The 18,208-nt window shown below is 37.3% G+C and overlaps 2 protein-coding genes across 2 annotated transcripts in view; one reads left to right on the forward strand and one right to left on the reverse strand.

Moving 5' to 3' along the window:
* Positions 1 to 10,072, forward strand: part of tesc (tescalcin) — a 15,041-nt gene extending 4,969 nt beyond the window's left edge. The window contains exons 4-8 of the mRNA XM_015378849.1: positions 1,393 to 1,532; positions 7,468 to 7,529; positions 9,112 to 9,219; positions 9,303 to 9,350; positions 9,510 to 10,072. Coding sequence (XP_015234335.1) covers positions 1,393 to 1,532; positions 7,468 to 7,529; positions 9,112 to 9,219; positions 9,303 to 9,350; positions 9,510 to 9,593 — 442 coding nt within the window. The 3' untranslated portion in view covers positions 9,594 to 10,072. The remainder of the gene's footprint in view (positions 1 to 1,392; positions 1,533 to 7,467; positions 7,530 to 9,111; positions 9,220 to 9,302; positions 9,351 to 9,509) is intronic.
* A 146-nt stretch (positions 10,073 to 10,218) lies between these two features.
* Positions 10,219 to 18,208, reverse strand: part of fbxw8 (F-box and WD repeat domain containing 8) — a 31,673-nt gene continuing 23,683 nt past the window's right edge. The window contains exons 8-11 of the mRNA XM_015378843.1: positions 17,615 to 17,742; positions 11,377 to 11,550; positions 10,928 to 11,044; positions 10,219 to 10,595 (exon numbers count right to left, since the gene is read on the reverse strand). Of these exons, the coding sequence (XP_015234329.1) occupies positions 10,430 to 10,595; positions 10,928 to 11,044; positions 11,377 to 11,550; positions 17,615 to 17,742 (585 nt within the window). The 3' untranslated portion in view covers positions 10,219 to 10,429. The remainder of the gene's footprint in view (positions 10,596 to 10,927; positions 11,045 to 11,376; positions 11,551 to 17,614; positions 17,743 to 18,208) is intronic.

Below are 18,208 nucleotides of genomic sequence, written 5' to 3' on the forward strand. Positions count from 1 at the left end.
TATCGTGACCCAAGTATCGCGACATGTATCAAATCGCAACACTCATGCCAATACTCACCTCTAGTAAACATATCAACAGAATGACTGACAATTAGGAGGACCAGTTATTTTGTTTATCCACCCGGAAAAAGAACATCCTCCACTTTACTTTAATGAAACCTGATTTATTGGTTTGGAACAGGATCAAGGCAAAATGGAACTTTTCAACAATTATAAGGCCTTAAAAAACAAGCAAAAGCCGAGTGTTTTTAAAGAAAATATGAATGTAGTAGTGTCAAAATGAGGAAAAACAAATGTGTTCATTTTTATTTTATACAGGGTTTCCGCGGGTCATTTTTATTTTATACAGGGTTTCCGCGGGTCATTAAAAATCATTAAAAGTCATTAAATTATTATTTTTTTAAATTAAGGCCTTAATTGGCATTAAAATTCATTACGTTTTTTTATTGTGGCATTTAAAGTGCTTTATTAAAAAAAATGTTAATAAAAAAATTTCATGAGACATATTTTATCACGATATATTTGCATGGAACTGCTTCCGGTTGATCGCAAAGCTGTATGTTCAGAAAAGAAGCTTGAGTCGGAGAAAAAGCTAGAGAATGGGGGGAAAAAAGCACATTTCAACAATAGTGGTTGGAAAACGAGGAATTCGGAACCTGGCTGCAGCCTGTCGACGGGTACCTGTTGGTGGCATTAAAAATATTTCTAAGAGCATTAAAAAGCATTCAATCTGAGTTATTCATTCCTGTATAAACCCTGTTATATTATGTAATAAAATAGATTAAAAACACAGAAAACATCCCAGAAACGTTTTTATTTTTTTGCATTTAGGTCTTTATTTTTTTTTTTTTATCGGTAAAAGGTCATGTTTGTCACACGCACAAAATGGTTTTGCTTTCTTGTGAGTTTCTCCACAAATGTAATGCATACAGTAAGTGTGAAAATATAGAAATAATTTTTATTTAGTATTAGGAAGATGGAAGGAAAACATTCGGAACAAAAATATTAATGAAGATAAGCTTCTGGTCCTCCTTTTCATTTAAGAGTATTGTAAACAAAATGTAATATTTAAGCAGTTGTGAATTCTTGTTTTAATGTAAGAGAAGGAAGATCTTTTTTCTTTTATTTAAGAACGACATCATTTAAACCTTCCTTGGTTTGTGGTAAGATCATGTGATTTCTGTTCTCTAAAACACAAGTCATGTGGAGACTTGCAACAAAACGGCTGCCAAAGAATACCCAACCAACCTTTTTGTTATGTGGGTCAGATTACACTTAGAGATTCATAACAAAGTTATTTAAATATTTCATTAGTCGCTTTAGATAGATTTAATTCCCTCACTTTTTATAAGCAAAACTAAACGATTTTTCATACCTTTGGCTGAAACACAGGAACCAGCATGGGAATGAGCTGGGATCCTATGAGGCGATCGGCTTCAAGGAGTTCCTCATGGTCATGTCCCACTTCCGTCCCCCAACTTTGAGAACAACTGAGGAGGAGAAGGAGGCGATGAGGGAAGAGAAAGTTCGCTGTGAGTGAAACATCATAACACCGCCTGCTTTCCAGTACTTCTGTCATCTCTGTATAGTCAGATAAAAAGGGCACAAACAGCTTATCGTAAGTTTTGATAGTTATCTCTCTTTTTAGATTCACACAAGTGTGTGAATGAGCAGAGAGTATTTGTAGGAGCATTTCAGCTGCTCCACGTGAGCAGGTCAGATGTATTTCTGGCTCATTGTGGGATCATGGCCACAGCAAACACAAAGTCCTGACCTGGACGCAGACAGGTGGCCATTCTTTCCAGCTAATGATTTTCTTATCTATTTCAAGACAGATCACACTGACATAGTTAACATTTCTTCTATGTGTCTTTTTCTATTTAAAACATATTGTATTTGTGGGACTAATATCCGGCCAAAATGTGTATTTTATTTTAGATTTTTTAAAAAATTTTTTAAGAGAAATACAGAATGGAAAAACATAGTTATGACATTATTGCAATAATAGAGATAGTGTTCACAAACTCCAACAATTGTCAGAAGGGTTAGGGTTCTTCCTTTGTGGGCGATTACACAACTATTTAATAACAGCAGTGTTTGTTTTTGTTGGGTTTTAAGTTGAGTTGGGTTTAAAGACAGACTTAAAATCAAAGCATAATGAAGATACATATGCACATTATTGTCACTTTTATTATACTCAAAATGTTTAGATGAAGTTTGAAGTGCAAAAAAATTTTATTGGGTAAAATCACTACCTAACAGTGGTTGTACCACTTTGGCTAGAGCCAACAAACAAAAAATAAGCTCACTTTGTTGTTTTGTTTTTGCAAGTTCTGCCTGTGTTTGCATGAGTCCTCTCCTGGTACTCTGGCTTCCTACCAAAATCCAATGAAATCCATTCTGGGATGATCCGCCGCCCTAAATTGCCCTTAAAGTGTGGATTTATGCACATGTAGTTGTTTGTTCTGTGTCGCTGTGTTACCCTTTGATGGAGATGACCTGCTCAGGGTGTACACTCCATCTTATCCAATGATAGCTGGCCACCAACCTGCACTGCTGCATGAATGGATGTTACATAGTACCGACATCCTTAGATGAACAAAGAGGCATTATCTCTTCAGTTTTTCTCAATTCCTGTAGAAAATGAGCAGGAGGTCAATTATTACCAAGTAAAATTTTTATTTTGTCAACTAAATTGATCAGCACAGAATTTTGACCCTTTTGTTTCGGCATGTCTGCAGAAAACACAAGTCAATACACAGGAATCCACAAACCCTTAATGTTATTTTCTGTTTTGGCAGTTCAGACCATTTAACTTGAGAAGGGGAAGTTTAACAAACAGCCACATTTAGAAAATGTATTTTAAAAAATGTGATTATTGATAACACTTCAGCTCATTCTTTGAGTAGTTCCATATGTCTTATTATATGTTACCCATGCTTCAATCAGCATGCTTATAATCAGGCTGCTGTAGTCCAGATCTATCGCAGGCTTGCAGGCAGGTTAATCTCAGTATGAAGAGGAAATCCTGCACGCTTTTGCATTCTGACTTGCAGCTCTTCCTGAAAGTCTACTGTAGGTTTTTTTTTTTGTCTATCATATGCACCACAGAGACGAACATTTCTAGGTTAAAATATTTCCAACCATCTATCAGAAGCTTGCTTCAGAAAAACTTGAAGAAAGGTTCACATTTTGGTGAGAAATTGCAAAACATCTTATTAGTAAACATTGAAAATGTATAATTTTTTATTTTTTTTTCATTTGCCAAACAAGTAAAACTGTTCTATTATGAACCTGTTGCATTGCAAAAATTTAAAGAGTGTATGTCGAAGTCTTCTGTGTTGTTCTCCTTTCCTCAGTGGAGAGGGGAAAAAAATATTCAGGATCTCTGAAAAGTGACACATTTATAGATATTTGCTATTTTTCTGAATTTATTTATCCCCATTTTTAACTTCATTTCCCCAGTAACTGTCATTTTAGCTGCTTTAGGCTCTTTCTGTCTAATCAGAAGAAGCCATAGCTATTGTGCAGGAGATTCTTTAAGGAACGTAAACTTCGAAGGAGTTTGACAGAAAGTGGCCGGAGGCTTTTTATACTGTACATTATAAGGACAAAAATATTTTTAATAATAAATAAACATGCAGGCCTAACCTAAATGAAAAAAAAGCTGTAAGTCCTGTCTGCATTTTACCATAAAGCCCTGAGGGGACAATGTGTGGATGTGGGTGCAGGTGTTCTGGTCAGAAGAAATCGAAAATTAGCTATTTTACAAACATGCTAAACATTGTGAAGAAGAAAACTAACTATTTTATATACATTGAACATTCCTTTAGTGAAACGGCATGGATCTATCGTCATAGTGTGGAGACACTTTGCCTAAACAGGGACAGGAAAGGCTGTTAAGGTTGATAGAATGATGGATGGATCTTAATATATGGCAATATAAGGGCGACGTTTACTTTACAACAGGAAGACGACCCTAAAAATGAGGCAAGTGTCACAATAGTGTGGCCCAGTTAAAGTCAAGAAAAAATGTAAATCATGTCAAGTCGACTACTGCAGTTACATCATTTGAGATGAGTGAGCTTTTTGCATTGGGACCAGGTTTTGTAAAGCAGAGGTGGAAGCCCACTTTAGTGTTTAAGCATGTGCATAAAAATGTCCCTCTGAGGTCTGGCCGCTGCTTTTGCAATGCAAAATGAATGGTAAAGCTCAGAGGTGGTTTTTCCTCTGTCCCTGGAGGACACCTTGAAGTATGGCCCTGTTAAAGCTGCCGCCCTTTGAGTCTATGAGCTCGTTACAGAAACATTTAAGCAAACACAAAAAATCCTGTTGAGCTTCGTAGAGACTTCATTTTGTTATTCTATAAGTGGGTGTAAGGTTTAGAAGTCAATGACTTTAGTTTGGTTTAGGAGATAATATTGGAGGTGTTTAAACAGCAGCCGAGTGTGAAGCGGCCGGGATGAGAGTCAGCTCCTCCAAATCCGAGGCCATGGTTCTCGACCGGAAAAAGGTGGCTTGTCCCCCTCAGGTTGGAGGAGAGTCCTTGCCTCAAGTGGAGGAGTTCAAGTATCTTGGGGTCCTGTTCACGAGTGAGGGAAGAATGGAGCGGGAGATCGATAGACGGATCGGTGCGGCTGCTGCAATAATGCGGACGCTGCACCGGTCTGTCGTGGTGAAGAGAGAGCTGAGCGAAAAGGCAAAGCTCTCAATTTACCGGTCGGTCTACATTCCTACCCCCACCTATGGTCATGAAATTTGGATCATGACCGAAAGAACGAGATCCCGGATACAAGCGGCTGAAATGAGCTTTCTCCGCAGGGTGGCTGGGCTCTCCCTTAGAGATAGGGTGAGGAGCTTGGTCATTCGGGAGAGGCTCAGTGTAGAGCTGGTTCTCCTCCACATCGAGAGGAGTCAGTTGAGGTGGCTCGGACATCTTCTTCGGATGCCCCCTGGACGCCTCCCTCGGGAGGTGTTCCAGGCACGTCCCACCGGGAGGAGGCCCAGGGGACGACCCAGGACACGCTGGAGAGACTATGTCTCTCGGCTGGCCTGGGAGCGCCTAGGGCTTCCCCCAACAGAGCTGGAGGAGGTGTCTGCGGAGAGGGAAGTCTGGGAGTCTCTGCTTAGTCTGCTGCCCCCGCAACCCGGTTCCGGATAAAGCGGGAGACGACGACGACGACGACGAGTGTTTAAACACTCTTTGCTTGAATGACTTGTTTATTTAATTGAGCAAAATGTTTATATTCTCTACTTGGCTGCTATGCCTTGTGTCCAGTTTGTCATTGTTCACTTCTCTGCTTGGTTTTCATAGCTTGTCTGCTTTTGGGAAATTTGCAGCCAAGAGACTATTTTATAATTAATTTCAATTTCAATTGAGTTCATTTATATGGCACCAATTCACAACAAGACAATTCAACCAGATCATACGGTCAGATTGGTTTAAAGTTTTCTATCTAATGAAAACCAGCTGCTTGTGTCGACTCCTTGACTCTTCGGCAATCCCTCACACTAAGCATGCTTGTAGCGACAGTGGAGAGGAAAATCTCCCTTTTAGAAACCTCCAGCAGAACCAGGCTCAGTGCGAGCGGCCATCTGCTGAGGCCGACTAGGGTTTAAGGAGACAGAGGCAGACATGGAAAAGGAAGCAGAGATACAAAAGGCAACTGTCGACCAGCTCCACAGGTGGCTCCGTCCAGGAAACACACAGCCAGAGAGACAAGCTCCGAACCAGCTCCCATGTCAGAGAATGAAAGAGAGCACATACTGTTACTCACAGTCAGTGAAACAGGAATGCACTGAAAAACAGGCCAAGCTCCAACATCTATAAACAAAGATGTTGATGGCAGCAGCACAGCTGATATTTCTCTCCAGGATGGTGTCACAGCCAAACAGGAACAGACCAGACGAAGCTACTATGATGAGTAAAGCAGAGAGAGCATAATGTTAGAGACTGAACTAACACATACTGCAGAATTGGAGTATGAAGGCAGAATGATGAAAAGGCGTCCCTATGTCCTCCAGCAGTCTATACCTATAGCAACACAACTATAGAGATGGTTCAGGATAATCTGAGCCCCACTGACTAATATGTTAATCTAGTATATTAATCTCAGTGTTCCCTACCCCTTGTTAGAACTGAAGAAGCCTCTTGGATGAGAGGCAAAACATCTTCTAGAAAACTTCAGCAACTTCAACGTTCAGTTGCCTAGACTGAATTTTTCAAGTCCAAGTATAAGCTTTATCAAAAAGGAACGTTTTAAGCCTAGCCTTAAAAGTAGGCAGGGTGTCTGCCTCACAGACTACAACTGGTTGTTGGTTCCACAGCAGAGGAGCCTGATAACTAAAAGCTCTGCCTACCATTCTATTTTTAGAAATTCTAGGAACCACTAGTAAACCTGCTGATCAAGAGCAAAGTGCTCTTAAAGGAACATGAGGAACAATAATATCTCTGATATAAGATGGAGTTGGCCATTTAGACTACCTTAGCTGCAGATTTCAGATAAAAATTCCATCCGTTTCATTGTTTAAGTAATTTGACAAGCCCCGTCAGAAAGACTAGAATGTCTCTCCTTGGCTTCCGTAGTAGGTCTCAAGTGCTCAACAGGGATGCAGCAGTCTGTCGTTTGTAAATTATTCAGTGCATCACTAGGTGGAGGTAAATCCTACTGTCCCTTTAAACTTGTCAACTTGATCACATTAATCAAGTTATTTTATTCATCTTATCGACTCATTTATTGCGTTTTATCATGGTAAAGCCTACAGCCTTTTGCTTCTATGAATATTTTTTTTAATTATTAAAACACAGCAAAATATGCTGTAACTACATGTGAAGGTGGCAAAACTTTCACACTAAAGATGACAAAAACTTCCAAAAGTACAAAACAATATATGTCTCATATGTAGAGTAAGGACTAAAAGAACCTTATTTGAAAACTTACATTTAGACCCAGACTGCCCTTGTTTTTAATCTTTCAACCTGGAAAAATTTGCTTAATAATTGACGGAAAGATTACAGAATCTGGCTCATACTCTAGATTGAAATTTAGAATAAGAACTCAAAAGCACTCGGGTTTATAGAGAGCTCATTTATTATATTCCCAGTTAAACAAGAATAAAAAATAGGTTAACAAAGATCTAATTACCTTTCATGTGAATAATGCCTTGTCTTTATTCGGAGTTGAACTATTAATACCATCCACCCTAATCAAACTATTTTATATCTGGGACCTTAAACAACATGTGTACTTTTATGAGTAAAATACCAAGAACTGCTGCTTATTTTCTAGACATTACAGCGTCATTGTTAATCCTCTTATTGCTTGAAGGATCTGCTTCATTATCTTATTTCTGCATCGTAAACATTCCTGTAATCATAATTTCTTGTTGCCCAATCCCACAAGGTGGGTATTTCTTAACAAATCTAAGCAGCAGCTTTAATTGTTCTGTTTTGTCTTGTCTTTCCAGTCCTGTTCAACATGCACGACACCGATGGTGATGGCAAAATTACGCTACAGGAGTACAGGAGGGTAGGTGCTTATTATGTGCCTTTTTTGCCCAGATTACGTCTATTTATGTTTTGAAAAAAAAAAATTAGCATGTAGCAGATACACATGAAGGAGACTCAGCTTTAATATGAAAGAACCTTGTTGACCACAGATCTGTAAGTAAAACATCTCTGTTTTTCAAATTGGAAATTAATTGAATTAAAGCAGGGATAATTCTTGGTCGTAAAAATGACAGTTTTACCAAACAAAAGGTGACCTTGAGTCGGGAGCTTTTAAGTTAAGTAAATTTGATTTCTGTCCCGTTTGATGCATGGCATATTTTTCTTTCCTATAATAATTTTTAATGCAACAAATAGCCGCAGAACAACCCATTTACTCTGTCTGAACTAAATTGAGGATCAAATTTGATCAAAGGAAACACTAACCCATGCATAGTGTACTGAAAGTCAATTCAATTACTTGTTTTGTCTGATTGTATTGCAGAGGTCAATCTATTGTGGAAATACAGTAATAACTTCTCTATATATTGTCTTGCTTTAACAGCTGCTGAATGAAACAGTGTGTAAAGACTCTCATTGTTAGACGTGTATAATTAGTCAAATTAGTAAAGGTACAAAAAAAGAAAAAAGGTGGATTAGGGAGCATTAAAGGATTGGGTTTTACAGACGCATTGTAAGCAATATACAGAGAAGTCTTAGCAAAAGATTCGTGTTCAGAGCTTCCCATTTAAATTAACCCTCCTTTATTACGTTCTTTATGTAATAAGAACAAAAACAAGAGGATTCAGTTTTAACCCTTTATAGGGCACTCAGTTAAATCCTTTGAAAATCAAAATTTCATGTCAACAGTGTTATTGCAATCAAGGACAAGACCTTATTACATTTGTAACATTCAAAAAATATGGATATTTTGATGGCAAAAATTTATGTCAATGTAATAAGAAATACCAACTTGCCCGATTATATTAAGAAAAATAACTAAGGAATTCTATAAGAAATTCAAGAACAATACTCAGAGTGAAAAAAAAAATTTTTTTTGGTACAACATAACTTAGAGGCATTAATTCTGATACTGGCACTTATAAACCTAAATATAATTGTTAACTAGGCTTAGTAACTTTTTAACTTTTCAATTAGCTTTTTACCTTTTTTTGACTTAACTTTTTTTCTTGCAACTTAATTTACAGCAGGTAATATATCATTCAAGGGTTCATCTAATTGATCAAACGCCAAAATAAGATGCACAGCCATGTAGCAGTATCTTTGCTGAATGGCTGGATATAGATCTTGTGCGTCTAGACCTCACCGAGGGGGACTTCATTTGTAAGGGGTATGCAAGTGATCAAAATCAGTAACTTGCCCTATAAAGGGCTAAGAAAGAAATATAAATGATGCATATTCTGGTGTTCAAATATGATAAAGGGGAAAAAAACGAGAGGAAATATGTTGATGTAAGCAATAACAGAAAACATTTCTACTGTACTGCTTCGAAGCTGACAATCACAGGTGATAATTTGTAATAAACGTTTAAAACCACGTCCTACCCGCTGTTCTAAATCTGCCAATGAGGTTTTTTAAGGTCAATCGTCTGTTTAAACCCCAAGGTTGTAGAAGAGCTTCTGTCAAAAAGTGGCACCATCGGGCAGGAGGCAGCGAGAGCGATAGCAGATGCCGCCATGCTGGAGGTGGCGAGCACTAATGTGCCCAACATGGTAAGAGGACTCGCTACCACTAAGCTGGTCAAATTCATGCCTCACTGTCGCAGCACTGAGCTAACAGATTCTTGTCGCACCAGGGTCCCGATGACTTCTATGAAGGGATTACATTTGAACATTTTCAACAGGTTTGCATCTTTCTCTCCCTTCAAAGACAAAAAAAAAAATATATGTATGTATATATATATATATATATATATATATATATATATACATACACATATAAATATACACACACACACACACAACTTGTGATTGAATCACAGCTTTTTGGTGTTTGTTTGCAGATTTTAAAAGGCCTTGAGATGGAGTCCAGGATGCACATTCGCTTTCTGGACGCGAGCACCGCTCATGGATGTTGCAGAAAATGACCCACCTCAAGGATGTTAGTCTAAAGGATTCTTTATGTTGCTGTTTTTTTTAGCAGAACCACCTCTGTCATTAAAAATGGAAAAAAAGCAAGAAATGCTTTTTTTTATGCACTAACATGTTTTTAAGCAGAAAAAAAGGATTCATATTTTCACACCTGTTAGCTGTTTGCGAATTTAAAGTTTTTGTTTTTATTCAGAAGGCGGTTTATATGTTTCAAACAGATTTGTGGCCTTTTTTCTTAGTCGAATAATTTTTAATATTTAATAAAGTCACATGACTTACCGGTAAGTCTATTTTAAATTGAGAAAAGCCAGTGTGCAGAATGAAGGATTATTTACTTGAAGCCAAATGTTCGTAAAGAAGGAAGTCATCTGGAGACTGTCACATACCGTTCCTCCGCAGTACCAGAATAGACGGATATTTTATGTTTTCTGTGTCTAATGAACCACTACAGCTGTAAGATAATTTACTTTCACTACAAAACATGGGATTAGAAATAAAAGTGGGAAAAACATTTTTTGATGTCTTTTATTTTTTTGCATCTTTATATGAAACACTAATATGCCATTATTCTTTGTGCATAAATTAGACTATGCATCAGATCTAAAACACAAAAATATCAATAAAACAAATCAATGTACGGTAATATTTTAAACAGTCTTATAGAAATTGATATGTTTGAATCTAAAATAAAAACCTAAAGGAGGACATTTCCAAAACCATTTGTCTTTACAAGGATAGTAAAAGCTAACTAAAATGGAGCAGTTTGTGAATCAGACAGATAAAGGCATCTCTTGTCCGATCCGCTCTGCAGTCAGTGTTTTGTTTGCAGCCTTCAGTGAGATGGCTGGGAGCCAGACAGCCTGTCGTAGGGCACCGTCAGGTTAATGTTGTAGTTGTAGCCGTATGAGTCAATGTAGTCGGACCTGCAGATGGGCAAGACGTGATCCTGTGACAGGGCGTCCTCGGAGAAGTCGTAATGGCAGATGACTCCTCTGTGTCTGAGAAGGAACAAACCAACAACAGTTACAGTTAATGGAGGCTTTAGAAATTAGTCATGTCAAAAACAAAATGCTTTGGAAGGTTAAAATAATCATTTACAAGTTGTTGTTTTTTTTCCAATGCTGTCAATGATTAGTTATGTGAAGGAGGATTTACACCCTTACAGAGATTAGCCATACCACGTAAAGGGTCATCAGGACTGCTGTGCATCTTCCTCCTTATTTTTGTTGTCTACATACTGATGATCGATACGCATATGGCTGACACGTCACATCAGCCTTCCAGAAATAGATGTAATGAGATAAGAGTCTTTTTAGATTTCAGCACTGACCTGCGGTGAGCTGTGAGGTCGTCGTCGGTGATGCAGGCCCCACGTGGCGACTTGTCATCAGGGATGTTGGCCGTCAGCAGGGTGTTGGCGTTGAAGCGAAGGTGCCTAACAGGATGCCTTCCAAAACAGAAAATAGCCATCAGTATTTACTAATTACTTAAGTTTTAATCCCTGCTTTGTTTTCTGTTTACCTGTGAACAAAAAGAAGGAAAACAAAATGAACTGAACAAACGATGCAATACATTTAAAAAATTTAATCAGCTTCAAACTCTTCAAACATTTTTTATCTGTTGATATATAAAAAAAAGGAACAAATTAAGTCTGGATTTACAATAATAAAAGCCTGTCAGTATGCTAACAATAACAAAAAAACAAAACAAACAAACAGTATATGTTCTTTTGGGGAAAGCTGTGCTATCATTTACATAGTCAATCTTCTAAAGTCCTACCTGTTGTGCATCTCCCAAAGCTTAGTTCCCATCCTCATCTCCCAAACACACACCAGACCTTCGCCTCCACCGCTCACAATCTTCCACTCATCCGCCTGCACTGATGTGACGCCCAGGTGGTGGGCATACAGGGACACCACAGAGGAGCCGGATCTGAGGTCAAAGACCCTCACTCTGCATCACAATAGAAAGGAAAAAAATATGTTTAAAATTAGGATTCTTAATTCAGAAGGAGCAACAGAAGAGCTTTGTTTGTATGTGAATAAGGAAAAAAACAAAAATATACTTTTAGGGACCACTTTTGGATGCCAGCTTCATAAAGCAGAATCTATATTACATATATGGAGAGTTGCATAGAAGAAGCCTTGCATAGAAAAAACCTAAAGCCTTTGCTTAAGGAAAGTTATATCAATACCCACAAAAGCTTCATAGAGAGCTTTATCAAATAGTAAATAGTAAAGTTACTAAAATAGTAAAACATAAGATTAAGTACTGCATAAAAAGTCAAAACAAAACAAAAGCAGCTGAAAAAATATTTTCCTTAGAAGTGTTGAAAAATACACACATTTTTAGTAACTGCTGATGTTTTATTTTCTTGTAATTTCTCACAGCAGACAATGTGTTAAAACAATATGGTACAACATACTGATTAATGCAATCATAATTACGATGGATTTTAAAGTGCTGTTTTCTGCAGTGGATTTAATACAATAGAAGTAAGATTTTTTGCTTTGTGTGTTTCATTAGCAACAAAAGCCCAGGGGATTTTCAGCTCCATCTGTTGTCGGCGTGGCTTTATTGCAGCTGAAAGCATCCAGGACATGACTCCATCCAGGATCAACCTTCTTCCAAGTCTTCATTACCATAATCAAATTTACTCTGGGGACTCGGGCAGATTTCATTTTGCGCAATCAAAACTTTTTTTTTTTTTGAAGAGGCAAAGTTAAAAGGGAAAATGGGCACCGTGGTCTTGTTTGTCTTCAGCTCGTTTTGTCTGTTTAGTGGAATTACGTGATGGAGGTGCACGTTTAAATAATGAGGGATGAACATTACAGGCAGGCAAGGCCACAGGAAGCCATAAACCTAATGCTGGAGGCGACGGTCTTTGGTGAACTGTCACTGCCCAGACTCTTCTTCATTAATCAAAAGGAAGTGTGAGAGAAGCACAAACAACTCCTGAACAGTTATTTTTCTAAAGACAGAAGAAGTAATTAATCATCAGAAGCATGATGTCTGATTTAGTTTAATGATTCGGAATTCACAATCTTCCACAAATGCTCCGTATAGTGAATTTCAGGTCAACGCAGAGAGACAATACTAACTATATTGTTACATGATATGCAGAAAAATGTGTGGCTTGAAGATGCAGGGAAAATAAGAACATGATCAGTTTTAAGCTTAAAAACCACTGGACCAATTCATGTTCAACCTGTGAGACAAAAACTGTGCCGTTTTTGAGTAAAGTGTACACAAGAGATTACAGACAAAAAATGCAAGATTTATCAAAAACTTACATTTTTTTATAAATCTGCTCTGCTAGATCAAAACAAAATGTCCACAACCACCTACTTTATAAGTAAAACTGACAATAGCAACAATAACTTAAGGGCTGTAGAAACCCTCCCCCCGATACAGAACGAGAAAAATCTTGTTAACCTGGTTGATCAATTTTTTTTTTTCTTTGCCAGTTAGCCGAATTACAAAAGCATAAAAATACAACGGTTAAAAACAACCGGTATCAGTGATCTACATGGATACATTTAAGATTGACTTATTTTCAAGGCAATTTGTTAATTCCAGCAATACGAAAGACGAAAACCTAGATTAAGTGCTTATTAGCATCTAACTAGCAGTAAATGCAATGTGAAGCCAGCATAATCTTCCCTTTCCCATTTGTGGAGTAAATGTAATACATTTATTCATCTAAGATGTTTCCACATTGTAATATTTTGTTTTTAATTTAAGAATGTATAAACTATGGCAGGGCTGCCAACTTTTAACCAAACCTTGGGGTGAGATTTTGAAATAGTTTGGAGAGGAACTCCTGTCAGGGTTAGATCCTCATTTAACCCTGACAGGCTGCACCTATCCTCCACCTATCCTCATAGGTGCAGCTATAGGTTGGAGGTTTTCAGAGGATTTAACTTAAACAAAGCGGCAAAATGTGGAATTTTTATAGCACAGTAAATATTACTGAGTAACAATAAGTGGTCTGTGGTTATGTCTAACATTTTTCTCACAATATACATTATTTTCTACATTCTGGTGACTTTTAGAGAATTGAAATAAAGCAGAATGGCCCCAACTAAAATACTTGCATCTTAAATATACTTTAAGAATTTCACAACTTTGCTCATTAATTATTCTCTGCAGTTCAAGTAAATTAAACAATGGGATCTAATAAGCTATTCCTGGATTACTGGCACTGATACAGGAACCAGTGCAATCGAAACCTATGCAAACTACACTGTGTATGAATATTTGGTAATAGGCTAAGGATAAAAAAACTTCATTTATTATGTTATTAGATAAAATCAATCTTACAATTCACAAAACGGCTAAACAATTCAGACCTTCTAGAAGGCTGTAGATTTTATAAAAACTCACCATGAGAGGAGACGACACTTCTCTGGATGTTTCATTTGAAAGGTGTGATGGAAATAAAGTTTTTAAGCATAATTTTAATGGACCAAAATAAAAATAAATGATTAAGATAATAATAAAAGAAAAACATCCCTGTGGTTTCTCTTCTATGAATCCAGGATAACTGAGCTGTTCTGCAAATCCTCTGTATGTGGTTGGTCTTTTCTTGGGTAGCTGGTGTTTTGAAAAATAAAATGCAGTGATTATTTTTCTTTTTGTGGAGCTCCTATGGGTTTGGAAGGCAAACCTGGAAGCTTTAAGAATTAAAATATTTGTGTTGGTTTAATTACACCTAAATTATTAGACTAGACTGAGCAATAATTATTTAACTTGTGAGCAAAACATGGTCCTTGTCTGTTAGCACAAAGGTTGTATTAAAAACACAGACTGGATTTTGATCACCATGGTATTTTTATACATAAATAAGTGGAACAGAGTTGATTTTTAATGTCTGTCATTTTATAGTGTGAGAAATTGTGAATATGGAGTGAGAGTGTGTCAAGACACTGAGATGGGTGAGTCTCACTCCCAATGGGTGACAGTTGATAGCCCTGCTATGGTGAAATAACCTCAGAGCCCTGGTAGTTTACTGGCCTATTTAGAACAGTATAAGGAAGTCAGTTTTAATCAGGAGAGTGAGAGGACAGCCATTTAGGATGAAGTAACTACAATGATAACAGTGCTCCACTCTAAACATGTATCCTTTGTTGTTTTCAATGACTTTTTACAATCTGTTGGTTTAGACACTAAGCTGAACAGGTTTAAAACTTGACACAACTAAAACATCTCCAACCCATGTAGCATCTGATGATAGCAAAAGCTCTTATCTTTAGTTAGGAGCTGGAGATCCAGACTCTATACAAGGTGGGGCATAGATCTGTGATCATGCTGAAGCTGTAGCGATTCTAAATATGGAAATGTGTATGTATGCGTTTAATGACTGAGCTACAGACTTACAATTCGCAGCTAAATATGGTGTTATATACGTATGATCTATACCTCCCTATAAGGGGCAGTGAACAGAGATGAACAGATAATTTTGCTACAATCTGGTCCATTCTCTGCAGATATTGTGCACAGATCTGATTGTTTTAGCATTGGCATATTGAAATAAAATCCTCCTTTTGTTCAACAATCCTGTTTCTATGAAGTCCTCTCTGCAGTGTCCATGGAAGGTGGTAGAAATCCAAGCCAACACATCTTATACACTACACCCACTTTCAAAGATTTTAGGAAAGAAAAATAAGTGGATATGAAAAACAAAACTATTTTATGAAGCAGTGAAACTATGTTAATGTTAATCAAGATCTCATCTACCAGAAATGGATTGCAGTGTTATTTTGGTTTAATTATTGGCCATAACCTTATTTCAAGGGAATCAGCCGGCCCAATTACAACCTCGCTCAAATAAAATAGGGTGCGATGAAAAAAGAAAAGTTTAAAAATAACAGAATTTAAATAGAACATATGTGCAATATATGTACAGTATTTTTCTGATTATCTACAAAGTGAATTATGCTGTAATGTATAGTTAAGGAAACAGACAAGTGGTTTGTTAACGACACAAAGGAGAACATAGCAACACTTCTAGTTTTGCAAAAGAGCAAACTGACCATGATATTTTTTGTTAAATACTAGCACATTACTAGCAGGTGAAGTAATTTGATTAACAGTTTTTAAGTACACAGGAATGAAAGGAAAGTAGGATGGGATTACTTGGTTAAGTGCTTAAAAGACGTAATAAAAATTGTAACGTACTACAACATCATGAAGACGACCGATTTCAAGCCAGAGTTTTTCTTATAAGTGGAGTCGCATTTTTCTCTTGCTCTTGGTGTAGGTTTGTTGACGGCTCCTTTCGCTTCAGTCTGACTGGTGGATATCACTGAAAATTGCAAACTGTAGCTTTAAAACTAGAAAAGACAACCTTACAAAAAAAGAAAAAAAAATAGGGCTGGGCTATAAATTGATTTAAATGATTAAGCCAATTTCCTGTTTATGAAGATTTCTTTAAAGGACAATCTGGCTTTTCTTTTTCTACTGATGCAGTTCGTTGGCCTACATATTTCAGACTGATGTCAGACTATCAAATGATCTTAGCCATCAACTCAAGGCTGCTAAACTAGCTCATTGCAAGAAACCCCTCATTGCAAACATTTCGTGTGTCGTATATTTATTGTTTTTGCATGCATTTAGTTACATTCTAAATTCAGGTTAACCCTAGGAAGGGATCATTAAAATAAGGGTCTTTATTTAAAATTAATTCCTATAATTTTTACTTTGTTTTAATGAAACAAAAAAAAATTATTATATAAAATTTATTTAAAGATTTATCAGATCTGCTAATAAAAATGGGATAATTGATTTTTAAGCCAAATTGCCCTGCCCTATCTGATATTGAGTATTCCTCTATAAGTCAAGACAAACTTTATGAAATCTGTAAAATGACAAACTGTCATTTTCTACACCAGACATCATATTTTTCTATAGAACAAAGCTTTCTGTTGAATGAGTAGCCATTAGCTAACAACCTCACAGACTTCTGTTTTCTCTTTTTTCTGCTCAGATTTGTCTTGTTTGCACAGATGTGTTCTTTTTTCCCCTCACACAGGCCTTATCTGGATTCCTCATTTGGTGCTTGGATCCTACAAAAAATGCAGAGTGACAAAACTCATCTGGACAAAAAGAAGGGATGCATTAGGCTTTGGCTTGATGCCACCCTGACAAAGGGCCAAGATTGCCGACCATCCGTTAGTCTCCATCGTTCCCATTTGTCCTCGACTCTGGCTTCAGAAAATGCAGCACAAAGTCCAAGAGCCAAGCTACAGTTCTTTTTTTCCCCTGTCTGAATGAAATCTGATCAAAAAATTAAGGGTTGAAGACTGAAGTCGCTAACAAAACAAAAGGAACTATTTCTTTGTCTTTTTTCAGGTGTTGTTAATTGTAACTAGCAGGAAAGGGAGAAACAGAACCCAAACAGTATGAGGTGGTCTCTCCACTTTAAGCCAACTACTTAACAGCCAGATGGGTTTGGGGCTGAATAGAAACAGCGGGGGCAGCTTTGGATGAAGACATGCCAGGGATTTCTCCTTTCCTGGCATCCTACGCATCACAGCACCCTCTAACAAGTGCAGAATAGATGAGAATGGATCTTTTATGTGTCTTTTCTTTAACCGGCGAGCCAATGTGGCGAGCATGTGCACATTAACGAAAGAGAGTGTGTTGCTGCTGCTGGGTGAAGTCATTACAGCCTGAATTCTCGTCTCTTATCATCCAGTAGGTAATGGAGAAGACAAAGAGCAAAATATGACTCCTCTTAGTATTTCAATGCAACCTTTGTCTTCACTATATTTCTTCTTTTTCTTTTTAAACAGAAAGTCTTTAATAATACGACAAATGTAGAGTTTTGTTTACTCAAATCTTTTGCAAACACCTGTTCTCTCCTTCCAGTCATTTCCTAAGCTTGCATCATGTGGCTTCTACCTGAAAACCTTTACCAGGTGCATTCGTCTATGCACTTAAATGAGATTTGTTTCTTTATGCATTATGTGTGTGCACTCTCCAGCTGCACTTGTTAGAGTTTTGGTGTCCTTACCTCCTGTCTTTGTTTCCACACACCAACAGATGGGGGGGGCTGTCTCTCAGGTTGATGCAAGTGAAATCTCCCGGCGAGCTGCCGACACAAACCGCTGGCTTCCCCGTTTCCAGGCTGTAAACGTGAATCTGAAATTCAGGATCAAACAGTCAGCTGTTGAAATTATTTTAGGTCAGAATCCGTACACTTTAATATATAGTCACACTGATGGTCCCAATCATTGGCAATGTAACAGGAAAACAGTTATAAATACCCACAAGAAAAAGTAAAAAAAAAAAAATCTAACAGAAAACAATATGCTTAAAGAATTTTTTTTTGTTGTTAGAAGTATCTATAAATTTGTTTTGTTTTTGTTTGTTTTTTTTTTTACATATCAATGTGTTAGAAGCTTCATATACAGTATACCAATATACTACTGTACATGTTAACTAGTAGTGTATACTGGGCTGTGCCAAAGCATGCCCAGTATATTCCAGCCCTTCAATAGCACAGTGGTGCCAATGTCCATTCCTTGTGAGCTACTTTCCTGCAGCTTTTGGATCCACTCTTTGTTCAGCACACCTGAATCAGATAAATGGCTTATTACCAGCTTTC

The sequence above is a fragment of the Cyprinodon variegatus genome, unplaced genomic scaffold (genome assembly GCF_000732505.1).
Source record: "Cyprinodon variegatus isolate N-32 unplaced genomic scaffold, C_variegatus-1.0 Scaffold180, whole genome shotgun sequence".
Lineage (NCBI taxonomy): Eukaryota > Metazoa > Chordata > Actinopteri > Cyprinodontiformes > Cyprinodontidae > Cyprinodon > Cyprinodon variegatus.